At 43.3% G+C, this 12,299-nt stretch overlaps 1 protein-coding gene across 10 annotated transcripts in view; it reads right to left on the reverse strand.

The window, feature by feature from the left end:
- The window catches only part of GLIS1 (GLIS family zinc finger 1), a 162,306-nt gene that overhangs the window by 76,096 nt on the left and 73,911 nt on the right, over window positions 1-12,299 (reverse strand). For 4 of the 10 annotated variants that reach the window (XM_056532127.1, XM_056532129.1, XM_056532130.1 and 1 more), the window contains exon 1: window positions 679-872. The exons of 4 other annotated variants lie outside the window; for them this stretch is intronic. Coding sequence is in view for 1 of the 6 variants with exons in the window: in XM_056532123.1 (XP_056388098.1) it covers window positions 9,579-9,648 (70 nt within the window). In the remaining 5 variants the exon portion in view is untranslated. Of the gene's footprint in view, window positions 1-678; window positions 873-9,578; window positions 10,291-10,324; window positions 10,420-12,299 lie in introns of those variants that run through there. 2 more of the 10 variants (XM_056532135.1, XM_056532123.1) reach the window with 2 other exon arrangements.

Here is a 12,299-nt window from a genome sequence, read left to right on the forward strand (position 1 = left end):
GAGTGCTATATGTGTCAGTCATACTACTACTACCACCCCCATTATACTATATGAGTGCTATATGTGTCAGTCATACTACTACTACCACCCCCATTATACTAGTGCTATATGTGTCAGTCATACTACTACTACTACCACCCCCATTATACTATACTAGTGCTATATGTGTCAGTCATACTACTACTACCACCCCCATTATACTATACTAGTGCTATATGTGTCAGTCATACTACTACTACCACCCCCATTATACTAGTGCTATATGTGTCAGTCATACTACTACTACCACCCCCATTATACTATACTAGTGCTATATGTGTCAGTCATACTACTACTACCACCCCCATTATACTATACTAGTGCTATATGTGTCAGTCATACTACTACTACCACCCCCATTATACTATACTAGTGCTATATGTGTCAGTCATAATACTACTACTACCACCCCCATTATACTAGTGCTATATGTGTCAGTCATAATACTACTACTACCACCCCCATTATACTAGTGCTATATGTGTCAGTCATAATAGTACTACTACCACCCCCATTATACTAGTGCTATATGTGTCAGTCATAATACTACTACTACCACCCCCATTATACTAGTGCTATATGTGTCAGTCATACTACTCGGGTATACAGCAGAATATACAGCAGAGTATAACAACTCACAGCATTGTGCAGCGGGGGAGACAAGACAAGGAAGCTAGGGAGCGTGAGGACCTGACAGCTGTTTCGTACCTATACGGTACAACCATATGACACCTGACACCTTTCTATCATGCCCAGCTAGCCCCCTCCCCACACTCATCAATAAGCCAGGAGCGCCCAAGACTCAGCCGTCGTCAATTATTCCTATTATCATCTCTTCCACCGTGAAATTGGGTCTTTGGGGGAGATTTATCAAAACCTGTGCAAAGGAAAAGTTGCCCAGTTGCCCATAGCAACCAATCAGATCGCTTCTTTCATTTTGCAGAGGCCTTGTTAAAAATGAAAGAAGCAATCTGATTGGTTGCTATGGGCAACTGGGCAACTTTTCCTCTGGACCGGTTTTGATAAATCTCCCTCAATTTGTCATTAATCAAAGTGAATAACTTTAGTGGCTTTCATTTTCTGCTGATAGGTGTAAATAGAGTGAAACCTCTCCAAAAGACCACCTCATTGAGAAGACCACCTCCTTTATCCAGGACACATACATTTTGCATAGCGGCCTTGTTTTTTTGTTTATTTAGAAGACCCCCACGGTAGATGACCACTTTTCTATGCCAAATTAGAAGGTCTTCTCAAAGGGATTGCACTGTATAATTACGGTATACAAAATTAGTTTAAGGGTCTATTCACACGTACAGTATTCTGCGCACATTTGATGCGCAGGATTTTCTGCTGCAGATTTCAGTGTAAACTAAATGACAGAACACAGCATCAAATCTGCGCAGGATACTGTTCGTATGAATATACCCTAAAGCAGCGGTCTTCAAACTGTGGCCCTCCAGATGTTGCAAAACTACAACTCCCAGCATGCCCGGACAGCCAACGGCTGTCCGGGCATGCTGGGAATTTTAGTTTTGCAACATCTGGAGGGCCACAGTTTGAAGACCACTGCGGCCTAAAGCAATTCAGCATCTGATAGTCCAGAGATTCAGATATTTTAGCATCTATTTCTGGCACAAAATAATCTGGACACTCTTGAAGCATGCCTGCTCTTTTTTTGGTAAATTTTTGGGGATACACTGTCATGTGTGGGTACATGAATAGCACTGTTTCTGTCCATTATGTAACTTTTATGGTACATGGTGTAATTTGGTAGGGGCCGGGGGGGGGGGGGGGGGGGGGGGGTGATGCCTCCTATACACTGTACACACAGAAGAAGGGATCAAACTCATTAGAGATGAGCGAACTTACAGTAAATTCGATTCGTCACGAACTTCTCGGCTCGGCAGTTGATAAATTATCCTGCGTAAATTAGTTCAGCCTTCAGGTGCTCCGGTGGGCTGAAAAAGGTGGATACATTCCTAGGAAAGAGTCTCCTAGGACTGTATCCACCTTTTCCAGCCCACCGGAGCACCTGAAAGCTGAACTAATTTATGCAGGATAAGTCATCCACTGCCGAGCCGAGAAGTTTGTGACGAATCGAATTTACTGTAAGTTCGCTCATCTCTAAAACTCATCTTTATTTCTAAAGCACACCTTTAGCAGCAGCATGGGGGACATTATAGTTCAATACTGAGCAGTGTAAGCTGAGCATCCAGCACTTCTACATGGGACAGCTATAAGTTTGTCTCTTTTCAGTCACTTATCCCCCCCCCCCCTGAGTTTAAAGGGGAACTCCGATGGAAGAAAAAAAAAATTCTTATTGGCTGGTGCCAGAAAGATATACAGATTTGTATATTACTTCTATTTAAAAAATCTTAATCCTTCCAGTACGTATCAGCTGCTGTATGCTCCAGAGGAAGTTGTATAGTTCTTTTCTGTCTGACCACAGTGCTCTCTGCTGCCATCTCTGTCCATGTCAGGAACTGTCCGGAGCAGGAGAGGTTTGCTTTGGGGATTTGCTCCGGTTTAAATAGAAGTCATTGACAAATCTGTTTAGCTTTTTTGGCACCAGTTGTTTTAAAAAAAAAATAGCTTTGCACCGGAGTACCTCTTTAAGGGAAGGGTCACACATGCCATATTTTGCTGCGTATTTTACTACCAATTTAAGTGAATGGGTAGCAAAATACGCCGCTGATTTTGCTACTCCTAGTAAAATAAGCAGCAGCAAATACGCAGCAGAATACGACCATGTGAGCGAAGAGGGAGCAGGAAAGGAGCCTGATAAGTAGCAAAAGAGGCATTTTTCTCTGATAAGATGTACTACAAATTTTGCCACATTTGCTTGTACTATTGAATAAGCAAAATTTTCAAAGTCTAATTTAGACAAGAAACTGAATACTAGTCGCAAATTTTGCACATCCGAAAAGCAAATGTTGTATACTTTTCTATGTTATGCACACGTCTCCATGTCCATGCTGTTATCCATACTTATCATCCCCTATAAAAGAATTGATTGTATAGATGTAATTATATCTAGTCATCAGAAATTACCTTTATCCTGAGACTCCGGGAAATACCCAAGGCATGAATCATAGATAGAGACTAGAAGCTTATCTGACGCCAGTCATCTTCTCAACAGCAAGAAGATGTAACGTGCAAAAGTATCCGACCCTCCCGGTTTCACAATATCATTGTACGTCACTACCTGGAACTGGCAACAATCATAGGTTTGTTTCTTTTTTTTTTTTCTCAATTCAGAGAAAAATCCTCTGTAATGGATTCTACACAAGCTTTCTACCTAGAGCACAGAGGCAATAAGAGGTTTTTTTTTTCACGTCAGAAAGAGCATGAAATAGAAAGCAGATGTGCCAGGCCGCTCATTCCACAGCAATGTTTCCAGAATCTAACATGGCTACAAGACATGTCAAACAGCTGAAAGCGGCCTTCTCCATTGCCAAACCACAACACCAATGAGGTTTAAAATCAGCTCCGAAAATATCGGACACATAAGGAAAGAAAATCATTTGTTTTTCCTTTATGGTTGTTTTAGCTCCTACCCCCTTCAGTGATTTTTGGCACGGTTTGTAACTCTAAGAGCCATAACTCTTGTATTTTACCGTATACAGAGCAACATCATAGCTAGTTTTTTGCGGGACCAATTGTACTTTTACAGTCACTCTTTATTTTGTCATTGTATGGACTGTGAAACAGCAAAAAATATATATTTGTGAACTGAACTTTGAGGAATTTTGTATTTACATAGTTTACTTTGCAGTAAAATTGATGTCTTTATTCTGCAGTTCACTACAATTACAGCGAGAACCAATTTATATAATTTTTGTTATGTTTTACTTCTTAAAACGAAATGTGTTGAATCACAATATTTTTAAATTTTTTTTGTCTACAGATCTTTAGGATAGCTAGTCTGCTCTGTGATCTGTGGTTTTTATTGAACCTTTTGATTGCTTTGTATTACATTTTTTGTGGGATGTGATGTGGTAAAAAATTTGTAATTTTTACATGTGGCATTTATTTTTTGTTTACGCTGTTCACTGTGTGGTGATACCACTTTTTTCCTTTTTTTTTTTTTTTTGCAGTTTTATTTGAAAAATGAAAAAGGGGGTTGTTGAATTTTTTTTTATTATGGGGGGATTTTTTCTATATTTTAAGAAAGTATTTTTTTTTTCACACTTGAAGTTACTTGTATAAGCAATCATTATATTGCTTATACTGATCAGAAGACCTCTGTCTACCATGGCAACCAATCGGCAATCCGTGATTGTGTTGTGGGGGTACCAATCGGACCCCTGACAGGTGCAGCGTCTTTCAGTTAATTCTCTAGATGCAATGATCCCTACTGATTGCAGCATGTAGAGGGTTAAACTGACAGGATCAGACTGAAGTCTGATCATGGTTGTTGCAGGCTGGTGTCCACTGTAAGATACAGTAATAACTTTCACTAAGGTTTTTTAGAGTAAAGACATTGGCCCTTATTTACTATTGTAAAACCGAGATGTTTTGTCAGGTTGTGCGCCAGATTCTGGCACATTGCGGCAGAAAATTTGTCTGCGCCAGAATTGAAAAACCTGACCAACTCTCCATTTTACTAAGAATACGTGAAAAAAGGGCGTGGTCACCAAAAAGTGGGTGTGTCCCTGAAATTTTCATAAAATCCCAACATATTTACTAAGGTTTCCACAGAAAATGTGGTGGATTTGAGCTGAGGAAAACCTTACAGCTCAGAGCAGGTGTAAAAAAAAGCAAAACGTAGGGCAAAGCGCAAAATGCAGGGAAACCTTAGTAAATACCGTGGAAAAATACCTGTTAAAGACTCCACTCCACTCTTAGAAAATCAGGACAATTAAGCAAGTAAGGGTGCATGCACACCACGTTTTCAGGCTACGGCTGCCGGATCTGACTGGGGGAGGGGAAAATCGTGCGCTCCCGTTACCCCAGCCGGACCAGTGCTGAAATCCAATGACTATAATGAGCTGACCGGTCGGCTAATTTCTATCCCGTATCCGGTTTTGTGACCGGACCTAAAACCGTAGTATACTACGGTTTTAGGTCCGGTCAGAAAACCGGATACGGGTCAAAAATAAGCCGACTGGAGTCAAACGGTGACTACGGTCGGCTCATTAAAGTCAATGGATTTCAGCACTGGTCCGGCTGGGGTACAGGAGAGCATGGTTTTCCCCTCCCCCAGCCGGATCCGGCAGCCGTAGCCTGAAAACGAGGTGTGCATGCACCCTAAGGGTGCGTTCACACGTGTGTATTTTGGCTGCAGATCTGCTGCAGATTTGCTGTTGTAGATTTTGCTGCCCATTGACTTCAATGGGCAATAAAATCTGCTGAAGCAGATCTGCAGCAGAAAATACGCACGTGTGAACGCACCCTAAGACCATTTATTGTCAAAAGAACTTTCAAAGAAGTAAGGATTCTATTAGGTTACTTGGCAGGGTTCCTAAAGGTCAGACCCCCAATAGGACAATAGGACGTCAATTTTGTAAGGCTATGGAACCCCTTTAAACTATGCCATTATATGTACTCATCTAGGTTGCAGGTATGTTACATAGTTCATGGTAAATACAGATAAATGATGCCTGTCAATTTGATTTTGATGTATTATTTAAAACTCAATGAATAGTAAGGATTCTTCATACATATAGTGGAAATAGTACTAAATATTGGGTAAAGCAGTACTAAGGAATATGGCCTATAGAGACAGATACAAATTGTCTTAAAGCCAACCAAATAAATATAAAGACCCTTTGCAATGTCGCATCTTCAGCGCAGAACAGGTCACATACTGTCTCCTACTAGGATCACTTCTTCCATTAGTCCTTCCCTCTCAGATTTGGGTGTGTCAAGGTTTTAATGTCAAAACAAAATTTTCTTTCCAGTGGAAGAAAGTAAAAAAGTTCTGTGTGTCCCATTTTCCACTGACATGCATACAAGCCTGATGTGAATGTATGGGTGGAACCTGCTCATTGTCATTGGCTGCCATTCATAGAGAAAAGAGTATACAGATTCAGAAGAACAGTATATATTACCACTACATGGACATGGCACCTAAACCAGTATAAGACCGCATACCACTCAGAATGGGAAACAAAGTTAACTTGTCAATTTGTTTTCCAATGTGATGATCTGCAGATCATTCCTTATGTAATGATCTGCAAGACACGCATAGTCAATAACTGAACTGGGCTAAATCCCTACTGATCTAATCGATATATTTGTTTGTCCACCCGCTTATTGAGGATTGACCACAGCTTCTTAAAGGCTACTCCACTTCCCCAGTGTTCGGAACATTGGGTGCTGGGGTCGTGACATCCCGACCACGCCCCTCTTGATGTCATGTCACACCCCATCAATGCAAGTCTATGGGAGGGGGCGTGGTACGCCCCCTCCCATAGACTTGCATTGAGGGGGTGTGGCGTACATCTTGAGGGGCGTGGTCGTGATGTCACGACCCCCGCAGCCCGCACCCAGCGTTCAGAACAGATTGTTCCAAACACTGGGGCAGTGGAGTACCCCTTTAATGAGACTGAGATGTGGGGAATTTCCTGGCCATGGATCCAAGATTTCAATGGGGTTTTTTTTGCACCGAGCCACCAGTTATCAATTTTGCCTTGTGACATTGTTTATTTTATGCAGATAAAAGCATTGCTCTTCATTAAATTGCTCCTGGATCATTGGAAGTGTGGTGTTCTGGAGCGGAATACCCTTGTCTACTTGCCCTGTCAGGAGGATGTCACTATATGGTGCCCGCTTCTGCCACTACAGCTACATTTCTAAATGTATTATGTCATGGCAAACACCTTTATTGTGTTCCTCACTGTTTAATGTCACTGTTTAATGTCATGTAAAGAGGTAATGTTGTTTCTGAGGGAGGATGAGTAAAAAACCAAATGAGTAGCCCAGCCAATCAGGGCCTACTGCCCTGTCTCCACCTGGGTCTGACCAGACAGGGAGAAATCTAGTCCAGGCAGTGCGGAGTTGGGCAAGGTGGAGACAAGTCATCTTCTTTGTGACCTGTCCCATACCTCATGGGGACAGGCCCAAGACCCAGTTGCTAAACTATTGGAATAAGGGGGACTACCGGTACACTCTTCACATGGATCCTGTTGACCAGGTCGTCAGTCCAGTCTTTGGGGACAATAGAAGCCCCATAGCACCTAAAGGATAGAGGTGTGAAGATCCTCAGGCCACACCTGTCCATTATAGTCCACTCTGGCAGTAGACACCAAAATTGGAATTCCTACTGTAAAGCAGCGCAAGTCAGTGCTAGTCAGCACCCATAAAATGAGTCTATTCAAGTAAAGTATAATCAAATCAAGTCTATTCAAGCCCTTCCTAGTCAAGTCTTAGTCACGTCACTGTCAGTCAAGACTATGAGTCCCTACAATCCTATAAGAGCAAATGTGGTTTCTTGCTTCATCCATAATTCCTCCTAATGACGGCAGGGTCCCGCTGAAACAGGGGGACACGTTACAGTGTTTTCAAATAATTTAGTGTATTCTGCACATAGCCTAAGGACAGCAGCCTCAAATATACCAAATTTAATGTGGAGTTTTTTTTCACTACTACATCAATTTGACATATCATTGTGCAGTTACACCAATTTTTTAGATTTGAGTCGGTCTATTATAATTTAAAGTGAACACAATAAAAGTAGAATTTTAGGGGAGCCATAATATAGGGATCTTTGTGTACTGTCCGGCGCCCGGCCCTGGGTTTTTGTGAATAAACTGTTACAATTGCACATCTGTTAAACTGAACTGTATGTATTTCCTTCCTGCAATTGTTCAAGTAAGGTTTAAGTGGTTACCTTAACCTGGCATTTGAGGTATTCCTTACCTGGCACTTGGAACCGCTTTTCCTTGGAGTGTGGTGGGTTAACACTCCTGGCGTCACGGACATTGCCCAACAGCCATCTATCCTGATAACATGCTCTACACACCATACCCCTGCCTACCAGAGAAGAAGTTCCTGTTTGAAGATGTTTAGATACTATCCTTAATTATGGTAATGTTATTAGGCAAAATTGTAGGTGAGTCCACTCTCTTGGATGAAAAGTCACCCCACACGAATGGTCTTAGGACGCTTTACTGTTGACATAACACAAGACTCATGGTAGCGTCATTTTTTTTTTTTCTCCAATTTTGGCAGGATTGTCACAAAGAGTCTGAAGGGGGTTTCATCAGAGAAAATAACAGAATTCGAACTACAGAGGACTGGGGTAAAGTCCTTTTCTCAAATGAAGCCCCCTTCAGACTGTCTGGGATATCTGGAAGAATTATTATCCTGAAAGGAAAGATGATATCCAGCATGCCAGCATTGTAGAAGTCTTGAAAAAAGGGGTCAACACTGTAAATATTGAGTCTTTACATTAACTTGATATAGTTATTAATAAAAGGTTAAAAACTTAATGAAAAGCGTATACCGTATTTTTCGCCGTATAAGACGCACTTTTTCTTCCCTAAAACTGCGGGGAAAAAGTCGGTGCGTCTTACACTGCGAATACACCCCTATCGCGGCGGTCCCTGCGGCCATCAACGGCCAGGACCCGCGGCTAATACAGGACATCACCGATCGCGGTGATGCCCTGTATTAACCCTTCAGACGCGGCGATCAAAGCTGACCGCCGCGTCTGAAGGGAAAGTGACACTAACCCGGCTGTTCAGTCAGGCTGTTCGGGACCGCCGTGATTTCACTGCGGCGGTCCCGAACAGCCCGACTGAATTGCCGGGTTAGTGCTTACAGGACACCGGGGGGGACCTTACCTGCCTCCTCGGTGTCTTCTCCGTTCAGGGATCCCCTGTATGGCCGGCGCTCTCCTTCCTCGTCATCACGTCGTCGCGTACGTGCGTCGGCGTGCGTAACGACGTGATGGCGGCGACGGAGAGCGAGGATACCCGGCCGGCAGCAGAGGCGTTCTGGAGCGACGGAGACACGGCGACAGCGATGGAGCGATATCCAGGGCAGCGGTGACGGGTCCGGAGCGGCGGGGACACGTGAGTACTACCTCCTATACAGTGGTCTTCAATCTGCGGACCTCCAGATGTTGCAAAACTACAACTCCCAGCATGCCCGGACAGCCAACGGCTGTCCGGGCATGCTGGGAGTTGTAGTTTAGCAACATCTGGAGGTCAGCAGGTTGAAGACCACTATTGGGTTCAAAATCTTTATTTTTTTAGATTTTGCCCCTAAAAATTGGGTGCGTCTTATACGCCGGTGCGTCCTATAGGATGAAAAATACGGTAATTGTACATCAGTAACCATAGAAGCATCTGACCAAAAGATCTAAAAACACTGAAGCGGCAAACTCTGCAAGAAACAAACTTTGTGTCAGTCTCGAAACTTTTGGCCATGCATATATTGTTCTATCTGCCCCTTACTGAATGTATAGTAAAAAAAAATGTTAGATCAAATAGTACAGTAAAATATGGTTGCGACTGTGGACAAAGGGATTGAAAGAAACATTTTTTAACAGGTCCGATTGGCTCAAAAAATAAAAATGGATACTCATTCACCTGATCCCCCACCACTGCCATTCCATTTGTGCCCAAGTCTCCACTGCTCACTGCTTCCTGGACCCGTCATGGAATGCAGGATTTGTCCACTTGACCCACCACTGGCGGAGGCAGGTCACCATGGCAGCGTTGTGGCTGTGAGGCCTATAAAACTACTCTGACTTGAACCTCCATAGCTGAAATCCACATTCTCTCCCATGAGGCCATTTTAACTGTCCATCACCTACATCTCAGTCGCCAGCCTCGTAGGTAAGAAGCCAAAGAGAAAAAATGACCTAAGTCTGTGAATAAAAACAGGAGCTGGATTAATTTTACTGTAGAGAAACGTAACATATTGCCTCATAAAAACCTCCAAATCTGCAGTTATTCTGATTTACCGACTCTATACATCCAGTGCAGGGAGCCGTAAATTACAGGCCATTTCTTTAAGCATATATAGCGCTGCCAAAGGTGATCCCATGTTTTGGATATTTCAGGGCTTATGAAGGGAGGGTCTTCTGTTTGTGGAAAGCCGGAGAACTTTGTACCATTGTATAAAGTGATGTTGGCAGCATGGTGTCTGACAGTGCCACGCTTTCACTGTAATATGGAAACATGACGGAGCACTTCAGGAACGTGAGGATCCAAAGAAACCAGACTGTGTACGGGCATCTTCGCAGACTGGGGAGACAAATAAATTGGGTAATGCCGGTGGTTCGCTCCTGCTGGTGTGCTGGGCCTCCCGGCAGACACAGTTGGCGAATTACCTATCAGTGTGGTCCGCTCCCTGCCTCCATGCTTTTGCTGCCAGTTTCAGTTCTGCCTGGTTCCCAACCAATCCCCACTAAACACCATTGCCCAGATTTACCACGCTGTGTGAGAGAAAAAGTGGAGAGATTTTTTTCACAGCAACCAATCACAGCTCAGCTAACGAGCTCTGGTAAAGTGAAAGCTGAGCTGTGATTGGTTGCTGTGGGGAAATCTCTCCAGTTTTTCTCTCACATAGTTTAATGGGGTACTCCCGTGGAAAACTTTTGGTGCCAGAAAGTGAAACAGATTTGTAAATTACTTCTATTTAAAAATCTTAGTCCTTCCAGTACTTATTAGCTGCTGAATACTACAGAGAAAATGGTTTTCCTTTTGGAACACAGAGCTCTCTGCTGACATCACGAGCACAGGGCTCTCTGCTGACATCTCTGTCCATTTTAAGAACTGTCCAGAGTAGGAGAAAATCCCCATAGCAAACTGCTCTGGACAGTTCCCAAAATGGACAGAGATGTCAGCAGAGAGCACTGTGGTCATGATGTCAGCAGAGAGCACTGTGTTCCAAAAAGAAAACCATTTCCTCTGTAGCATTCAGTAGCTAATAAGTACTGGAAGGATTAAGATTTTTTTAATAGAAGTAATTTACAAATCTGTTTAACTTTCTGGCACCAGTTGATTTAAAAAAAAAATACGTTTTCCAATGGAGTACCCCTTTAATAAATCTGGACCCAGGTATATCTGGCAGCTTCATTGTTGCAGTCAGTGATTGAGTAGGGAGTTACTGCAGGGACAACACAGTACAATACTATTACAAGCAGCGAGGACCAGGAGCCATCAAGACAGCAGTTGCAGGGGATATGGGCAGGAGAATATAGCTTATTCTTACAGCACCCTAAGGCTGGGTTCAAACTGTAAAATTTCTGGGCAGAATTTCTGCCGGAGATCAAGCCGGCGGCACTGCATTGCCGTCCCCATAGATGTCAATGCATTTCTGAGCAGATCTCCCAAAAGATCCACCTAGAAATGCATTGCCGTCTATGGGGACGGCAATTAAGTCCAAGTGCTGCTGGACAAATCTCCGGCAGAAATTCTGCCCGGAGATTCCGTAGTGTGAACCTAGCCTAAGGGTCTATTCACATGGCAGAATTTCCGCTTGCCGAATTCCGCCTCTAATTAAAGCCCATAGACTTCTATGGGATTCTGCACCCACACTTCTGAAATTCCGCTTGTGGAATTTCAGAAGTGTGAATGGGAGTGCGGAATCCCATAGAAGTCTATGGGCTTTAATTTGAGGCAGAATTCTGCAAGCGGAATTGCCCAAGCAGAAATCCTGCCATGTGAATAGACCCTTAGTCAAGTATGAAAAATTTGTGCTGACAAAATTGAGCAGACACACAGGGCTACCCGCGGCAGCCCTGTGTGTGCAGTAATGTTTGGAGGCGGGCCCGTGTGTCACAGTCATGTCGCGCGCTGGGCCCGCCTCCAAACCTCACTGCACACACAGGGCTGTCGCAGGTAGCCATGTGTGTCTGTTCATAGGAGAATATGCAGCGTATTATGCAGCGGATTTTGTGCACTGTGAAATAAACTGCGTTTACGTTGTGTGACCCTACCCTTAGGGTCTATTCACACATATTTGATGCTCAGTATTTAAAGCTGCAGATTTAAAACTGTGTTTAGTCATGTAGTTTACACTGAAATCTGCAGCTTCAAATCCTGTGCATGAAATATGCTCAGAGGATACTGTATGTTTGAATACACCCTAAGGGTAGGGTCACACGGGCTGTATTTTGCTGCATATTTTCTGCAACTGATTTTGTTACCTATTGACTGCAATGGGTAGGAAAATAGGCAGCATCAAATACGCAGCAAAATACGGCATGTTTGACCCTACCCTTAGGGTGTATTCACACGTACCATATTCTACATATATTTAATGTGCAGAATCTGAAGCTACAAGCCTTGTGCTGCAGATTT

The sequence above is a fragment of the Hyla sarda genome, chromosome 7 (assembly GCF_029499605.1).
Source record: "Hyla sarda isolate aHylSar1 chromosome 7, aHylSar1.hap1, whole genome shotgun sequence".
NCBI lineage: Eukaryota > Metazoa > Chordata > Amphibia > Anura > Hylidae > Hyla > Hyla sarda.